At 55.9% G+C, this 17735-nt stretch overlaps 1 protein-coding gene across 1 annotated transcript; it reads right to left on the bottom strand.

Moving 5' to 3' along the window:
- Positions 1–10085: 10085 nt before the first annotated feature.
- On the bottom strand, positions 10086–17735 carry LOC113960077 (steroid 21-hydroxylase-like). The gene is made up of 10 exons (XM_027669433.1): positions 17539–17735; positions 16895–16984; positions 16251–16402; positions 15679–15777; positions 15254–15358; positions 14446–14532; positions 13947–14132; positions 13113–13273; positions 11848–11951; positions 10086–11383 (listed from the first exon to the last, which is right to left on the bottom strand). The coding sequence occupies exons 1-10, from the start codon at positions 17717–17719 to the stop codon at positions 11136–11138; spliced, it is 1413 nt and encodes a 470-aa protein (XP_027525234.1). The 5' UTR covers positions 17720–17735; the 3' UTR covers positions 10086–11135.

Below are 17735 nucleotides of genomic sequence, written 5' to 3'. Positions count from 1 at the left end.
TGCCACTCTTGAGAGGTTCACTGGTGTTTTTTCTCCTCAATATGTTCTTGAGAAAAGACTTACAAGAAGACCTAAACCTTCAGGCACTACTCCGAGGAAATCCCTTGGTAGGATGGCAATACTGTTGCAGAGGGTGGCTGTGCCACAGAAGTGCTAATTGCCTGTCCCTGCCTGCAGACCAGAGGGCTGACACACTACAGCCCTTAGACTTAAACTTCCAAAGCGCTCGGATCTTACAATGACAGCTCTGGAAAAACCAAAGGCTGATGCTCCCTGGCAGTGCTGCAGTGAGCAGCATGACAGAAATGATCCAAAATACGGGCAGAGAACTGCAAGGGTAAGTCGACCAATTGTGAGAAACAGGGAACATAGTCCCGGACACTGGTGGGGAATCCGTTTGGCCAAAAAGCCCCTTGATAAGGGGCAGGTTTTTGAGACATGGAAGGGAAGGTTAGAGAAAGGGGTGTCTGGAGCTCTCAGCGTGTTAAACGTAGGAAGAAGACCTCAAATAAGACAAAAATATCCGGATGCTTGATCTGGTGCTTTTCTGAAGACTTGCCTATCACTGTGAATCCCCCACCAATTTGGGGGGACTCCCAAATCTCCCAATACTCTCCTAATGCTCTTCCAGCACCCAACAGTCCTCTATTTCCCTCCTTCTCTCTCAAAATAAAATTCCACCTCTTTTACTGCAGCATGACTCTGTCTCGACCGGTGTCCCCAATGATGTCACCAGTGTCCCTGTGATGTCACTGATGTCCCCAGGGGTGGCACCTGTGTCCTCAAAGTTGTCACCCATGTCTTTGTGATACCACTTTTGTCCCCAGAGGTGGCACCCTTGTCCTCAATGATGTCACCAATGTCCCTGTGTCTTTCTGGCATCTTTGATCTGAGAGGAATGTTCGTACAGATGGGATTTTGGGACTCAGGCAGGTAGAATAAGTGAAGGGTTAAAAAAACAAAAAACAGCCCTTGTCCGCACCAAAGAAAGCCTGGAAGCTTTTGCTTTGTGTGCCAGCCTAGATGCTCCAGGGGTAGCAAAGGTTTTCTGTCCTGGCATATTTGTTCTGGGAGGAATCTTCCTCGATATGCAATTTTTGGAGTCAGGCTGACAGTTTCAGCACAGGGCTGAAAAAAAAAAAAACAGCCCATCTCCTCAAAAAGAAGACTGGAAGCTTTGGTTTCGTGGTGCAGTTGGTGGGCCAGCCTGGGCACTCCATGAGCAGCAAGAGTTTTCTCTCCAGGTACCTTTGGTGTGGGAGGAATCTTCATCTCTATGCAATTTTGGGAGTCGGGTTGTCAGTTGGGAGGCATGTCTGTGTCAGCTTTCTGTGGTGGCACTTTCAGTCTGGGAGGAATCTTTGTTTGTATGCAATTTTGGAAGTGTGGCAGGCAGTTGGGAGGCAGGGCTGAAAAAACAAACAATAGCCCTTCTCCCCAGGAAAGAAAGCCTGGAAGCTTTGGTTTTGTAGTTGAAACAGTCTGAGTGAGACTGGACTGTTTCCTAAAGAGGATGAGTTATGAGGTAGACCAAACTCCTCTCTCTCTGCAATTGTAATGTCAAATTAAGGGGCTTTACTCGAGGAAAATGTGGAAAAAAAACCCCAGAAGAAATAACAACCCTTTATTAAAAGATATATGTATGTTGGCAAAAACAGTAACAAGAAACAACAATAACAACAAGTCTAAATGTCCCTGTCTGTTAGCACAGTCCTAATTGTGGCCTGCAGGGGGCGCTGTGGGATCGCTGAAAGGTGCAGGGCCTGCAGTACCTGGTCGTGGCCTGCAGGGGGCGCTGTGGGGTCGCTGGAAGGTGTGGGACCTGCAGTACCTGGTCGTGGCCTGCAGGGGGCGCTGTGGGAGAGCTGGAAGGTGCGGGGCCTGCAGTACCTGGTCGTGGTCGGCAGGGGGCGCTGTGGGAGAGCTGGAAGGTGCGGGACCTGCAGTACCTGGTTATGGTCGGCAGGGGGCGCTGTGGGCTCCGGCAGTCACCCCGCGGGAAGAGAGGCTGGAGGGAGCGGTCCCGGACCGCGTGGGGAAGCCGAGAAGGAGATGGGGGGGGTCCTCGCCTCCCTGGGGACGAAAAGGAAAACAGGTAGTCCACTCCCACGGGAACGCACCGCTGTCCCAAGTGGCGGGGACTCACTGCAGTCTCAGGTAGTGGTGTCTCAGCAAAAACTCCCCCTCCTCTCCCGCAGGCAAGCAAACTCTCCATTGAGGCACAGCAGCTCCGGAGAGCGGGGCATCCAAGCAGGTTGAAGCCAGCAGGATCAGAAATCGAGCTGACCAGGGTGACCAGCCAAAAAGAAAAAAAAAACAGACCTCTGGTCCCCTTCCCCAAAAACGCCTCTGTGCACCAAGGGAGCCAACAACACAGCTTCCGTCCTCCCCTCCGACCCGAGGCAGTCCCCCCCGCCCCGCCCACTCACCGCAGTTAATCATCCATTAAAACAGATCAGTCAGTTCCTTTGTAAGGCTAATCACCTGTCTTCCCCCTTCAAACTCTGTTTTTCTCTTACAGGGAAAGCAGGGGAAAGGAAAAATTCCTCTCTCAGATTTATAACCCATAACAGTAGTGCAGTTGGTCTGTCAACCTGGGGACTCCATAGGCAGCAAGAGCTTTCTGTGCTGGCATCTTTGCTGTGGGAGGAATCTTCTTCCGTATTCAATTTTGAGTGGCGGGCTGGCAGTTGTCAGACACAGCTGAAAACAGGAAACAACAGCCCTTATCCCCAGGAAAGAAAGACTGGAAGTTTTGGCTTTGTGTTCAAGTTGGTGGGCTAGGCTGCGCACTCCATGAGCATCAAGAGCTTTCTGTGCTGGCACCTTTGGTGTGGGAGGATACTTTGTTTGTATGAAATTTTGGGAGTCGGGCAGGCAGTTGTGAGGCAGATCTGAAAAAAGAAAACAGCAGCCCTTATCCCCAGGAAAGAAAGCCTGGAAGCTTTTCTTTGTGATTTAGTTTTTCGGTCAGCCTGCGTACTCCATGGGCAGCAAGAGCTTTCTCTCCAGGTACCTTTGGTGTGGGAGGAATCTTCATCTGTATGCAATTTTGGGAGTCGGGTTGTCAGTTGGGAGGCATGTCTGAAAACTCAAAAAACAGCCCTTATCCCCAGGAAAGAAAGGCAAGAAACTCTGATTTGTGGTGCAGTTTGTCTGTCAGCCTGGGCACTCCATGAGCAGCAAGACTCTTCTGTGCTGGCACCTTTGGTGTGGGAGGAATCTTTGTTCATACGTAATTTTGGGAGTCGGGCCGTCAGTTGGGAGGCAGGGTTGAAAACAGGAAACAACAACCCTTATCCCCAGTAAAGAAAGCCTGGAAGCTTTGGTTTTGTTGTGTAGTTGGTGGACAAGCCTGGGGACTCCATGGGCAGCAAGAGCTTTCTGTGCTGGCACCTTTGGTGTCAGAGGAATCTTCATCCTAATGCAATTTTGAGAGTCGGGCTGGCAGCTGTAAGACACACCAGAAAAAAGCAAACAACAGACCTTATCCCCAGGCAAGAAAGACTGGAAGCTTTGGCTTTGTGGTTCAGTTTTTGGGCGAGGCTGAGAACACCTAGGGAACCAAGAGCTTTCTGTGTTGGTACCTTTTTTCTGGGAGGAACAATTGAACAGACTGACCCAACAACTTCGGCCCAGAACAAACGTGCCAGCACAGAAAGCTTTTTCTGCTCATGATGTTTCCAGGCTGACAAACCAACAGCACCACAAAGCCAAAGTTTCCAGGCTTTCTTTCCTGGGGATAAGGGTTGTTGTTTCCTCTTTTCTCACCTGCGTCCTAACTGGCAGCCAGACTCCCAAAATTGCATTAGGATGAAGATTCCTCCCAGACAAAAGGTGCCAGCACAGAAAGCTCTTGCTGTTCATGGAGTGCCCAGGCTGGCCCACAAATTAGACCACAAAGCCAAAGCTTCCAGGCTTTCTTTCCTGGTGGTAAGGGCTGCTGTTTCCTGGTTTCAACCCTTCCTCCCAACTGCCAACCCGACTCCCAAAATTCCATACAAACAAAGATTCCTCCCAGAACAAAGGTGCCAGCACAGAAAACTCTTGCTGCCCATGGAGTCCCCAGGCTGACAAACAAACTGCACCACACAGCCAAAGCTTCCAGTCTTTCTTTACTGGGGATTAGGGTTGTTGTTTCCTGTTTTCAGCCCTGCCTCCCAACTGACAGCCTGACTCCCAAAATTGCGTACTGATGAAGATTCCTCCCACACCAAAGGTGCCAGCACAGAAAGCTCTTGCTGCCAATGGAGTGCCCAGCCTGGCCCACCAATTGGACCACAAAGCCAATGGTTTCAGGCTTTCTTTCTAGGGAATAAAGGCTGTTGTCTCCTGTTTTCAGTCCTGCCTTCCCACTGACAGCCCGACTCCCAAAATTCCATACAAACAAAGATTCCTCCCACAGCAAAGAGGCCATGACAGAAAGCTCTTGCTGCCCATGGAGTCCCCAGGCTGACACAACAACTGCAGCACAGAGACAAACTACAGCCATTCTTTCCTACCGATAACGGCTGCTGTTTCCTATTTTCTGATCTGCCTCCCAAGTGCCAGCCCGACTCCCAAAACTACATAAGGACGAAGACTCCTCCCACACCAAATGTGCCAGCACAGAAAGCTCTTGCTGCCCATGGAGTCCCCAGCCTGACCCACCAACTGCACCACGAAGCCAAAGTTTCCAGGCTTTCTTTTCTGGGGATAAGGGCGGTTGTTTACTGTTTTTTACCATGCCTTCAAAATGACAGCCCGACTCCCAGAATTACATACTGTACTAGTTAGAACAGCTAGGACCGATTCATCACTGGATGGGTGTAGCCCAAAACTGTGTATTCTATAGCCTTCCATGCCATTTCCCAGAAACTGTTATCAGTAGAGGCCTGTGAAATAGGAAGATGCTCCTGTCCTCATACCCTTTTATGGAATTCCCCGCTCTGAGGGAAGGACTGAGCATCCTCATACCCTTTTATGGAATTCCCCGCTCTGAGGGAAGGACTGAGCATTCCTGCCTGAACTGGAGAATATATAAACTTGGAGTTTCGGAACCTTTTCACCAGTCGTGGGATCCAGAGGACTGCAGGCCACTGCTTTCAACCAGACTGCAGGCCACTGCTCTCGACCAGACTGCAGATCACCACTCTCGACTGGACTGCAACCACCACTTTTCAACCAGACTGCAACCAACCACTCTTGACCAGACTGCAACAGCACTCTCGCCAACAGGCTTTTTCCCTCTCCTTTTACTTTGGACTCAGGGGGGCCCAAAGAACACCACTCTGTTTATGCCCCAGGTTGCTGGGTTATATATTTGGGTTTTGTGGGTTAAAACCAATTGTTTGTCTGTATAATTGTACTTATTGTGTTATTTTATTAAATTGTTATTCTGACTTATAATCTCTCTTTTGAGTTGAGTTCATTTCCCCTGCTGGTTAACTTCTAAACCAGCACACACAGAAAAGCTCAAACGACTCTGCCTACTGCACAGCCCACACAACTACAGCCCATGGGCAGCACAACACATGAAAAAAGGAACAGCAGCAGTGGAAAGGCTCCACCTGAGATTTAACCTCTATAAGCCTCATACAAGGCTGAAATAGAACACCAAATTTTTGTAAGAATCTCTTATTTAACTTCAGTCCTAATCGAATGGCTAGCCAGACAGGGCTAGTCTTGAAATAACTAAAACCTCCCCAGTTTTCACATACCATCCAGAATAAGGACTCACTATGGTTCAACAGAATCGTGTTACACATCTTTTTAAAATCTTGACACTGGCAGAAAGTATTTTTAAATCTACGCAGTTACAACCTTCACGCAGCTTCTCTCTTTCACACAGTCTATTTCCAGTCATTCAGTAGGTGAACACCTCAGTCACTCGTTACTCATATACACATTTTAAGTAGTTATTGGTTGTGTAGTTCTCATATACACATTTTAAGTAGTTATTGGTTGTGTAGTTCTCATCAGTCTCATAACTTAAAGGGAATTTATGGCATATTTGGTAACATTAACTTGCAAATCTTGTACAACTCTCCATGCAAAAGACAAATACGATGGGAATGGACAGGATATTACCTTGGAAATTTTCAACCTTTTTCGTAGAGCAAGGACACTATTTGTCATAACAGCAACAGAACCACTTCTGCAGGGGGCAGGACTACCCCCTTTTGTCTTCCCTTCTCACCTTTTCTCGCCCTTTGCCCCCCTGCCTCTTGTTTGTCTTGAGCACTCGGCCCCCCTTGAAGCAAAAGTGTTGCTTTGTTATGGGAGCTTTCACTAGCATTTGTCGGAGGATGAGGGAGAGGGAGGGAAAGGGAGGAGGGGGAATAGAGGTTGGGTTCTTTCGGAGAAAAATCAAGAAGAGTCAAATTGCCTTTGCTCTCCTTATGTCACAAGTTAGCTACATGGTCTGCTGAGAAAGAACGATACATAGGAGGGGAGGAACAGCTGCAGATGGACATGTTCCGGGGCGGGGGGAGTTGGTGGAGGTGTAAAATAGGGGAGAACACAGACAGCCCCCCCACTGCACCGCCTGACACTGCAGCCGCCACTGCCAGCACGCCACCCACCCCCCGGGGTCAGTGCTGCTGCAGGCATGCTGTGAGGGAGAGTTACTGAAGAAGGGGGAGGGATACCGCCCCCCCATCACACCGCTGGGGACCATGGCTGTCGGCAGTGCGGGGGAAACAGACCCCCCTGCTGTCCACTGCGCCGGGGCCCGGGGTCGCGGCCACTGCTGCCGATGCCGTGGTGACTGGAGCCAGTGCCGAACAGGGCACGGCGCTGCCCGAGGTCGGTGCCACGGGCGCCGGCCATGGAGTTGCCTCTGCGCATGGCCCCCAGCTCTGCAGCCCCCCCGCAGCGCGCCAGTCGGGGCCATGCACGGCACCGTGACCGCGCACAGAGACGCCACCCCCCGGGGCCGGGGCCAGGGCCGCTCCGCCTGGAGCTGGCACCTGGGACCGCAGCTGCTACCAGCCCGCCGGCACCCAGGGCCGTGGCCGCTGCCGCTGAAGCCGCAGCGTGGCTGCCACTGCCCGTGCAGGCACAGATGGACTCGGCAGCACCGAGGCCGGACCCAGTGCCACCCCGCAGGCACCCGCAGCGGGCGGACCCAACACAGCTGCGCAGGCACCCGGCGCTGGGTACACAGGCATTGCACCATCCGGAGGAGACATAGAAAGCTCCTTAAGGTAAAAATCAGTCACTGCGTTCACAAGATCATCTCCCGGTCCATCCCGGCACATCATGCCGTAACTGCCCTTGATTATCTTGGACAAGTACTGCCGAGTCGCTAGCAGTGCGTCCATCTTGGCGGGGCCGCTTGGCTCCCTTTGGCTCTGCCTGGCCCCTCTTCTTTAGCACTCTAATGTCCTCCCAGGCAAAGCAGCCTCTCTCCCATTTCGAAGACACAAAAGTAACAAGTGACATAACTTAGCTTCGTCGGTCTAACACCAAAACACCATAACAAAGCTTTCCAGGCGATAAACACATGCCTTTCGTTTGCACTCATGGTCTGCCCCCATGGTGGCTAGGAAAAATACTCAGGAGCTCACCTGCTCCTTACCAAGTGCCAGATGCACCCAGGCTCTCCAGGCAACTTGTGCCTTGCGAGTGCGGCAGAAACACTTGCCTGCAGGTGTAGAGAACCATCGGACCCGGGTCCTGCAGCGCCCCGCTGCTTTAACAGCTCCTGAGCACCAAGACCTTGCTGCGCCTCACCCCGCAGCCCAACTGCCTCCGGTTGCCATACCCCAGACGACCCGAGCAATACTCGACAGTCTTTTTCTGGTCCTCACACCGGGCACCATTGTTGCAGGGTACCTGTCGGAGGCCTTGGTCTCTGGGGAAAGAAAGACACATGACACACACACTAGGATGATGAGACACACTAGGATGATGAGCCAGAGAGATGTCTGCCTGCTCAGCGCAGCAGGCAGCCTTTTATTAAGTTCTCTAACTTCTACTTTCCCACACACACAACATAAACATATTCCTATAAAAACACCCAGGAATGCAGCACCTGCACTCAGCCAAACAGCTTTAACCTTGTACTCTTTGTAACTCAAGGTTGTGTCCATGGGAACTATCTAATTAGCTCCACTGCTCTCATGGAAAATGGTCCAACACTTTGTAATATTCCAAATCCCTCAAGCTTCAGTTGTGGGGCTGTGACTTCACCCCACACCGCCGTGCTCGGTTTCCCAGGGTCTGTCCTTTGTCGGGGATTTTGAGTTGGATTTTTTATATTTTCGTGGTGATTCTTGGAGATTTTCATTGGAACTCATCGACTGATGCTGTAGCATCATCAGAATCAGTCTCCAGGAGATTAGTACCTCAGTAGCAGTTTTGTCTCCTCTCTCTTTTGCTCTCCAGATATTATATCCAATTTTTTCCCAGTCTTTTAGAGATATGCTGTCGGAGACTCTTTCCCCTCCGTTTTCAAGCCATTTAGCAAGGGCTTTTGCAGATTTTTTGTCTAAGGGGTGTCCATTTTCCAAAATAAAGTCTTTAAGCTTGCGGTATACAAACTTTTGAGGGGTAGATAGCGAGAGGCCCATATTTTTGGATTTACTTCGGCTTCTATTAGTCTGCAGCTGGGTTTTTTTGGTGGGTTTTTTTTTTTGGGAGGGTAGGAGGTGGGATTAGAGGTTTTTCCCAGTGCTCACCTTTCTCGGTGCGGTGGCCGTCTTGCCATGATCTGGGGTTCAGCCAGGAAGGACCAGTGAGACAAAAACGCCTCTCTCCGCGTCGCCTGAGCCCTTGTGACGTGTGGGAGGTTTTTTAAGATAATGACCTCTACCTTTGCCGCGCGTTGGGAGCCATATGCCACAGTCCGAAAAGGGGGGGAGGACCGTGGCACTACACGAGTCCAGGACACGAGGGTGGGATGCAGGTAGAATACTTTATTCACGTGTGCACCCGGTCTTTTATGAGCTTGGGAGGGGAAAGGACCAGAACATAGGGCAGAGCATGAGACAGACAAGCGGGGGGACAAACCAAGGCAGGGATACGGACAAAAAGGGGAGGAGCGCAGGAGGAACCAGGGGAGGAAAGGGCGAATGGGGGCTGTCTACTGTCTGCAGCTTTTCCAGACAATCAGCAGAGAAACAAAGGAGCAGGGAGGTGAACAGGCCGGGATGTGCCCAGAAGATACAAATTCTGGGGGAACATACAATGTGTGTATACATAATAACTATAAAGCCTGCTTCATAAAGTCCGTTCAATTGCTATACATATTTTTCCATTTCTGGAATCGTTCCCATTCCAATTCTTGGTCCTCGACAAGGTGCCCTACTGGAAGTGTGCCATTTTGCCTCCCTCTGGGAAGTCATCAGCATCTGCCCCTGTGGACCCAGCCCCCACTACCCCGCCTGTCCCCCTCCCATTTTTTCCCAGAACGCAACTACAGGACATGGGGCTGAAAGGACAGCAGTGAAATGTAAATCGACATGTGTTGAATGGCAGCTTTTGTGGGGTTTGTTTGTCATTGGGTTTTGTTATTTCAGGCAGGAGGGTGACAAATGCTAATGGCCATCTTGCCATCTTGCCTTTGTTCTCGTTGGTCACATGGCTGACACCCTGTATGGCCTTTATCTGGGGAAACCACATGGACGCGACCTATGGGGAGCATCTACCATCTTGGGGTTTTTTGGGTGGTGAACAACTCTTTTTGGGTAAAACCCCTTCTCTTTTTGTATACTTTTGCTATTAATTCTGCTGCTGTTATTGTGTATGTCTTATTTCATTGCTTTGTGCTTTCAGTAAATTATCATCTCAACCTGTAGTCTCAGCTTTTGTCCCTCCCTTACCAGAAGGGGCAGGGGAAGGGGCGTGGCTTATTTGGAGTTTAATTTCCAGCTGGTGTTAAAACAAACATACCCTCCCTCACCTTCCCTTGCCTTGCCCCCTCCCTTGCCTTGCTTTGCCTACCCATCACTTGCCACTGTGTTCAATCGGGTATGTGGCTCGTCAGGGGAAGGGGCAGGTAGGCGTGGGGGTCTGCCTCCTCACCTCTCTGTCCCTCGGGTGTCTGCGTCGGGGCCAGCGCTCTGCTCTCCTCCCCTCCCCACCACTCCTTCCTCGGGACAGTGGCTCGGGGCGGGGCACTCTCTCCTCCAACTCACCAATTCCCCTCTCCTCAAGTCCCTCTATCTCGGAATGTTGCTCTGGGGAGGGCGGTCTGCTCTCCTTTCCTCCCGCCCTCAACACATTCAAGCCAATCAGAACGCTCTTTGCTTATGACTCATCAGTTGCCAGGCAGACCAGCAGAACCCAGCCCCCATACTAAACCAATTAAAATGCATTTCGCTCATGACTCCTCAGTTACTAGGCGGAGCAGTGCCCAGTACACCCACGCATCTCGGTCAATCAGAGCGCGCCCTGATGACGTGTCCTCAGTTGCCGGCCCGCCCAGCAGCACGGACGAGCGCCTCGCGGGGTTGCGACCCCAACCTTGAGCCCAGTCGCCCCCCGGAAAGGGCTTTGTGGAGGGGGGAAGTGGAGATCGCCCAGGCCAGGATCCCCCAATGCCGTCCCGAGGGTCGCGGCTGTGGCAAGTGCCGAGTGTTGCCAGTCAGAGGCGGGGCGGGGCTGTAGCTTCCCGGATTTCCGGAGGTTTTGTGGGCGGGGTCCCAGGAAGAGCCGGGACTTCCAGGATGGGGTCAAAAGTATAACTTTTATTGTAAGGAGGTAAATGCTGCCAGTGACCCCACACACACACTGCAGTGACCCTGGCATCGGGTGGGGGGGATCCAGGTGTCTGGGGTGTTGAATGGGGGGACCCAGGGGTCAGGAGGGGACGGGGGGATCAGGTGGAGTCAGGTGTAATTAGTAACCGTCAGGTGGGTAGGGATGGGGTTACGCAGGGTTCAGGCTGGGTCAGAAGGGGTTGGGTAGAGTCACAGCCGCGGTCATGGCTGGTGTCAAGGTGAGGCCAAGGGCTGGCAGGGGTCAGACCAGGCTCACAGCCAGGCCAGGGAGGGATCAGGGTCAGGCCGGGGTCAGGCGGGGTCAGTCAAGGGGTCGAGGTCAGCCAGTTCAGGCGGTGTCACATATGGGTCAGGTATGTTCCGGAAGGGTCAGAAAGGGTTGGGTGAGTCAAAGATTGTTCAGGAAGTCACGCAGGGGCCAGGCCAGGGTTATGGTGAGCTCGGGGGCTGGCAAGGCACCATGCGCAGACGAAATGGGGGGCAGCGCAGCACGGTTCCTGGTGACACCCCAAGTCCCGGCAGTCCCTCCGGGCCCGGCTCCAGCCGGAACTCCCGCAGGATCAGCCCCAGGAACACGAAGAGCTCGGCCCGTGCCAGCGCCTCTCCTGGGCACGATCGTGCCCCGCAGCCAAAAGGCAGCAGCGACCGCCACGGAGCACCCGGGGACAGGAACCGCTCTGGGGGGGGGGCGAGGGGCAGGGGTGGGGGGGGATCCTCGGGGATGGGGGAACACACAGGTTTGGGGGGCCTCCATGGGGATGAGGGAGACACACAGGTTTATGGAGGAGTCCGGGAGGATGGGAGGATCCAGGAGTTTGGGGTGGACCCACAGATCTGGAAGGAACCCCAGGGTTCAGGACAAGGGCACAGGGGTTTGGAGGATGACCCAAGGGGGTCAGGGGAGACCCACATGTTTGGGGAGGGGTCAGACACCTGAGGGAAGTCCCAGGGGCTCGGGGGGAACCAGGAGGACCCACAGGTTTTGGAGAGTACCCAGATGTATGGGGAGAACCCAGGGGGATGGAGGCCCTAGGTTTTTGGACTGGACCCAGGGAATAAGGGAACTGGGAGGGGATGGGGGTTCAGGGGGAGAACCCCAGGGTTTTGGAAGGGCCCCGGGGGTGCAGGGGTACCCACGTACCAGGCAGGAAGGCCTCGGGTTGCTGCCAGATGACAGGGTCCTGCTGGGCTGCCAGCAGGTTGGGGACCAGGATGGTGCCAGCCCCTATAGGGAGCCCTCCGAGGCTGGGGGGGACAGGGGGTCACTGAGATGGACTGGGATCTGCTGTGGGCTTTGCTGAGGGCTACTGAGAGCTACTGGGGCCATACTGGGACCTGCTGGTGCCATACTGGAACCTACTGAGGCCACACAGGGACCTGCTGGGGCTATGCTGGGGCTCTCTGGGGTCTTCTGGGATCTACTGGATGTCTACAGGGTCCATAATGGAATCTGCTAGGGGCTACTGGGAGCTATTGAGTGTCTATTGGGGTCTACTGGGGTCATACAGAGACCTGCTGGGGCCATACTGGGGTTCTCTGGGGTCTACTGGTACTCTTTGGGGGTTACTGGATGCTTATTGAGGTCTAATGGGGCCACACTCAGACTTACTGGGGCCTTACTGGGACCTCCTGCTGGAATCTTCTGGGCTCTGATGGGACTACTAGGATCTACTGGGTGTCTCTTAGGGTCTACTGCAGTCTGCTGGGACCAGATGGGGCCTACTGGGACATACTGGGGTCATACTGGGGCCTACTGGGGCCGTACTGAGACCTGATGGTTCTTACTAGAATTTATTGGGGTCTACTGGGCGGTACTGGGATCTACTGGGATTTACTAGGTTCTGCTGGGGTCTGCTAGGTTCTACTGGGATTTACTGGGTTCTCCTGGACTCTACTGGTGATGCTGAGTAGTCCCTATTGGTATGTAGTGATTCCTCCCGGTTCCCCCTCATCCATACTGGTCCTGACTGGGTTCTCCTGGGCCCTACTGGGACTTACTGGGATCTACTGAGGCCTACTGGGCTCTACAAGGACTTACTGAGCCATACTGGTCTATTAGCATCTACTGGGGTTTACTGGGGCCCTGCTGGGGTCTATTGGGCCCTTCTGGGCCCTGCTGAGAGTAACAGGGACCTGATGGATGTTTGGGTCTACTGGGGCCATATTGGGACCTAATGGGTCTTACTGGGCTCTGCTCTGGTCTAGTGGGTCCTACTGGGACTTACTGGGGTCTACTGGGCCCTACTGGGTTCTCCTGGACCCTACTGATGATGTCAAATGGTCCCTACTTGTCTGTAGTGGTTCCTCCCAGTTCCCCCTCACCCAGACTGGTCCAGACTGGTCCATAGTGGTTCCTCCCACCCCCCCTCCCTACACTGGCCATTCTCATCCTGTCCTGGTCTGTACCTGGTGTGGCGCAGGGCACAGTGGGGCAGCCCCAGGGGTGCGGGGGGCCGCAGCCGAAGGGTCTCGCTGATGGTGGCCTGAAGGAGGGGCAGGCGTCCCGTGTCCCCTGGCCCGGGGGGACCCTGTAGCCCCCCGAGCTCCACCCGCAGCTGTGCCTGCAGCTGCACAGGTGAGGCACAGGTGAGGCACAGGTGTGCACAGGTGTGCACAGGTGTGTCATGTCTGTCACAGGGTGTTGAGGGAGGGGGCACCCAGGGGGCACACAGTGGCAATGGGGTGACAGAGGGACCCTCCTGAACCCCAGACCCTCTCAAACCTGTCCCTGGGACTCCAAGTCCTCCAAAGCTTCCCCCTGCTTTGGGGACCCCCATGAACCCCCAGACCCCCCAAACCTGCTCCTGTGACCCCAAACCATTCCCAAACCTGCCCCTCTCCCAGTTTTGGGGACCCATGAGCCCCCAGGCCCTGCTCGAGCCCCCAAACCTGCCCTGGGACCTCCAGACCCCACCTCCAAACCTGCCTCTCCCTCTGCCGTGGAGATGCCCCCACCAAACATCAGAGACCCCTGAACCCCCAGACCTGCCCCTTGGGACTCTCCCTCTCCAGATCCTAAGCCGCCCCTCCATGGAAAACCCAAACCAAGGAACCACATAGGGACACAGACACAGCTGTGACACGGCTGTGATACGTGTGTGGCATCTCAGGCCTAGGGGACAGTGGTGGCCACAAGGTACACATGGGACACATGTGGGGACATGAGACCCACCCAGGGACATGCATTGGAGCTTGGACATGGTTGTGACATGTGTCACATGGCTGTGACATGTGTGTCACCTCAGGGCGGTGCAGCAGGAAGGCCACAGCCCAGCCCAGTGCAGCCGCTGTCGTCTCGGTGCCCCCAATGAACAGGTCGACCAGTGCCATGTGCAGCCGGAGGGGGCTCAGGGGAGCCCCTTGCACTCTGGGATCACGCCCCAGCAGCGCCCCCAAAACTGTGTCCGAGGGGGGGGAGGGACACTCCTGGGGAAGGGGGGACACACATGTTGTGGGTGTTCCCCTGACCCCTTGTTGCCTCCAAACATGGCGGTCCCTCCCAAAAGCTCTGCGTCCCCCCAAACCTCTGGCTTCCCCTGAACCCCTGGTGTTCCTCCAAGACCCCCTAGGTCCCTCTAATCCCTTGGGTCACCCCAAAAATGCAGGTCCTCCCAAAACCCTGGGAACCCCCAGACCCACAGGTATCCCCAAAACCCCTGGTTTCCACTCCACAACCCCTCATTCTCCCCCCAACAACTTATTCCCATGAAACCCGTCCTGATCCCTGGTTGCTCCCCACCTGGTGCCGCCGGATCTGGGCCTCCACGAAGGTGTCACGGTGCTGGACAAGCCGCAGCAGCTCCCGCAGCCCCGGGTTGGGTAGGACCTGGGCAAAGGGACCCCAGAGAGACCCCCTGACCTCTGAGAGACACTCCCTCCCCCAGAGATGCCCCATAACTCCCCTCAGCCCCAGAAAAACCCTATGCGTGGTCCCCTGGGCCATATAGACCCTATAGGTGCCCCTCCAACCATATAAACTCACCTGAGTTCCTATAGGCATCCCCAGCTCCACAGAGACCCTTTACCCCACACACATCCTCCATATAGACCACCCCAGTCCTATAGAGCCCACATAACTGCCCCTCCCAGCCTCGCAGTGCTCCCCAACACCACATAGACCCTGTAACACCCCCCCCCAGCTCCATATAGACACTATAACACCCCTCCCAGCCCCACGTTCCTTCACCCAGATCCACATCCCCCCCAGCCCCACAGAGACCCTATAATACCCCTCCCAGGGCCATACAGCCTCTCCCCAGCCCCATAAAGACCACCCAAGCCCCATATGGATCCTGTATGCCCCCTGCCAGCCCCACATACCCTCCCCCAGCCCCATATAGAACCTGTGACACCCCACAGCCCCACAGCCCACCCCGGGCCCTAAAGACACCCCCCCCTTCCCCAGGACCTTATGGCTCCCCAGGGGCCCCCATAGAGCCCCATAGTCCCCCCACTGCTCCCATAGGGCTCTGTAGCCTCCCCTAGGCCCCAAAGGTGCTCACAGTGTCCCCATAGTGCCCCATAGCCCCCTCCCCCCTCCAGCTCACCCGCAGCAGGGGCAGCAGATCAAGAGCCCGCAGAGTGCTGCGCCCCCAAACCTGCAGCAGCTCCCCCAGACAGCAGGAGAAGGCCCGGAGTTCCCCTGGGGGGGGGCACCTGGGAGAGGACACACCTGGGTACTCCTCAGTACCCCTGGCTTCACCCTGGATCCCCCCAGAACACCCCAAACATAGCTCCAGACACTTGGGTCCCCTCAAACTTCTGGCACCCCCAAACTCCTGCCAGCCCCCCCCCCCAAACACCTGGGTGTCCCCTTCACAAACTTCTGGACCTCCCCAAGCCCCTGGGCCCCCCTGAACCTCTGGGCCCCTCAAACACCTGGGTACTCCAGGGGTGCCTCCAAACCCCTGGGCCCCCGTGAAAACCCGGGTCCCCCCCAAACCCTGCCCCCATCCCAGAGACCCACAGTCCCCACCAGGTCCCCGAAGAGGAGGCGTGCGATGGTGCTGCAGGTGTGGAACGTGAACACCTCAAAAGGGTCCAGGGGGGCCCCCCCATGGGAACGCAGCTCCTGAGGGAAAGCAGGGGTCAGGGGAGGTCCTTGGGGGAATTGCGGGTGCTCCAGGAGGGTTACTGGGCAACTGTAACAGGGATTTGAGGTGTCCCAGGAGGGTATCGGTGGGCTCTAAGGGTGGCTTGGGGGGTCCCAGGGGAGGAGTGGGGGCTCTAAGGGGAATTTGTGCAGTCCTGGGGGGGAATTGGGGTGCAGAGCATGGAAGTTGGGTGCAGGCAGCCGAGTTTGGGGGTCAGTTTTCAGGTGCAGGGGGCATGGTTACCGTGCATGGGTGGGGTTTGGGTGCAGCGAGTGGGGTTTAAGGTATCAGTTTTGGGCGGGGTTTTGATGGTCAGTTTTGCATGGGGATCTGGTTTTGGATGCATGGGAGTATCACTTTCGGAGGGGCTCAGCTTTTCGGGGGGCTCAGATTCAGAGGGGTTACTTTTCGGGCAAGGTCAGTTTTAGGGGTGTCAGTTTTGGGGTCCCACCTCACACAACTCCTGGCCCTGCAGCCAAAGGAGGGGCCCGAGCTGTGTCCCAGCCCGTGCCAGCGCCCCCCGGGCTGCTGCCCGCTGCTGCCGCCAGCCAGGGCATGGGCCCCCCAACGCCAGGTCCTGGCCTCCATGCGACACCAGCGACCCTGGGGTAGGCAGAGGGGTCAGGGACCCCCATAGACACCCAGTCCCCAAAGGCACCCCCCTCCATTGAACCAAGGGTACCCCGCAGGGCCACTCTATCCCACAGAACCTCCTTCAAGCCCATAGCCCCACCCATAGGTCCCCCTCATTCCCACCAGCGACCCTAGAGGGAAAGAAGGGGGTGTCTGGGAGGGGCAGGGACCCCCAGAGACCCCTCCAGTCCTCCACTGGAGGCACTCCACTTGGATCAGGGGTATCCCAGGACCCTCAGAACTGCCAGCACTTACATCCCCAACCTCAGGGACCCTCCCAAATCCCATAGTGACCCCTCCAATGCCACAGGAACCCCCCGAATCCTTATAGGGCCCCTCCACCCCATAGGAGCCCCCCAAACCCCATAGCGATACTCTTCAGTTCCCATAGAAACTCCCCAACTCCCCTAGGAACCCCTCCAAACCCCCCATAGCACATCCAGCTCTCCCCGCCCCCCATACCCAGGTAACTGGGGGGGCGCCCCAGCCAGTCCCCACAGTGCCGGACCAGTGCCTCCCGTATGATCCCCGCCGAACTCAGCACCAGCACGTCTGGGGGGAAGAGGAGGGGCTGGGGGGAACCCCAAAACTGAAGGGGGATCCCAAACCAGGGAGGGAAGCCCTGGGGTGGGATTTGGGGGGAGGGGGGTGGTCCCAGGGAAGGGTTGGGGATTGGGGGATCCCCAAGGGCATCAGGAAGGAGCAGGTTTGAGGGGGAGACTGGGGTCCCAGGGCAGGTTTTAGGGGTTGGGGGGACCCTCGCGGCGGGGGAGGGGCTGGTTTGGGGGTGCATTGGGGTCCCAGAGCCGGTTTGGGGGTTCGGGAGGGAATCTAGGGTGTCGGGGGGTCCCCAAAGAGGGGGGGAGAGACAGGTTTGGGGTGTTGGGGAGTCCCCAAGGGAGGGTGAGGGGGAGATTTGGGGGCTGGGGGGTCCGAGACAGGGTTTGGGGTTCGGAGTGGTCCCCAAGACGGAGGCAGGGGCAGGGTTGGGGAGTCCCTGAGGGCGGGGGAAAGAAGAAGGTAGGATGTGGAAGGGGGCGCGTTGGGGAGTCCCAGGGGAGGTCGGGGCGGGGGAGGCGTGTTGGGGTTCTCCCCCCTCCACTCACCGCGCCCCCCCAAGCGCATGCGCAGCAGCGGCCCGCGCCGCCGCGCCAGGCGGCTTAGGTGCAGCGCCCCCTGCGGGTGCAGCAGGTGCAGCGCCCCCCAGCGCCCCGCGCCTCGCCTCAGCAGCGCCGCCAGCGGCGGCAGCAGGAGCAGCAGGAGCAGCAGCAGCGCCGCGGCCGCCATCGCCCTTGCGGGGCGC

Source organism: Corapipo altera, unplaced genomic scaffold, assembly GCF_003945725.1.
Source record: "Corapipo altera isolate COAL_440 unplaced genomic scaffold, ASM394572v1 347, whole genome shotgun sequence".
NCBI classification, from domain to species: Eukaryota; Metazoa; Chordata; class Aves; order Passeriformes; family Pipridae; genus Corapipo; species Corapipo altera.
Note: the sequence above shows the minus strand (reverse complement) of the source record. Positions and strands in the feature narration are given on the sequence as shown.

What these genes read in the sequence shown, in the direction of transcription:
- LOC113960077 (XM_027669433.1), bottom strand. Translation starts at nt 17,719, where the DNA reads ATGGCGGCCGCGGCGCTGCTGCTGCTCCTGCTGCTCCTGCTGCCGCCG. An exon ending in AGGGCCAGGAGTTGTGTGAG is followed by an intron (nt 15,778 to 16,250) that starts GTGGGACCCCAA and finishes GCTTTCCCTCAG; the next exon opens with GAGCTGCGTTCCCATGGGGG. An exon ending in ACCCGAGGCCTTCCTGCCTG is followed by an intron (nt 11,384 to 11,847) that starts GTACGTGGGTAC and finishes CCCCCCCCCCAG; the next exon opens with AGCGGTTCCTGTCCCCGGGT.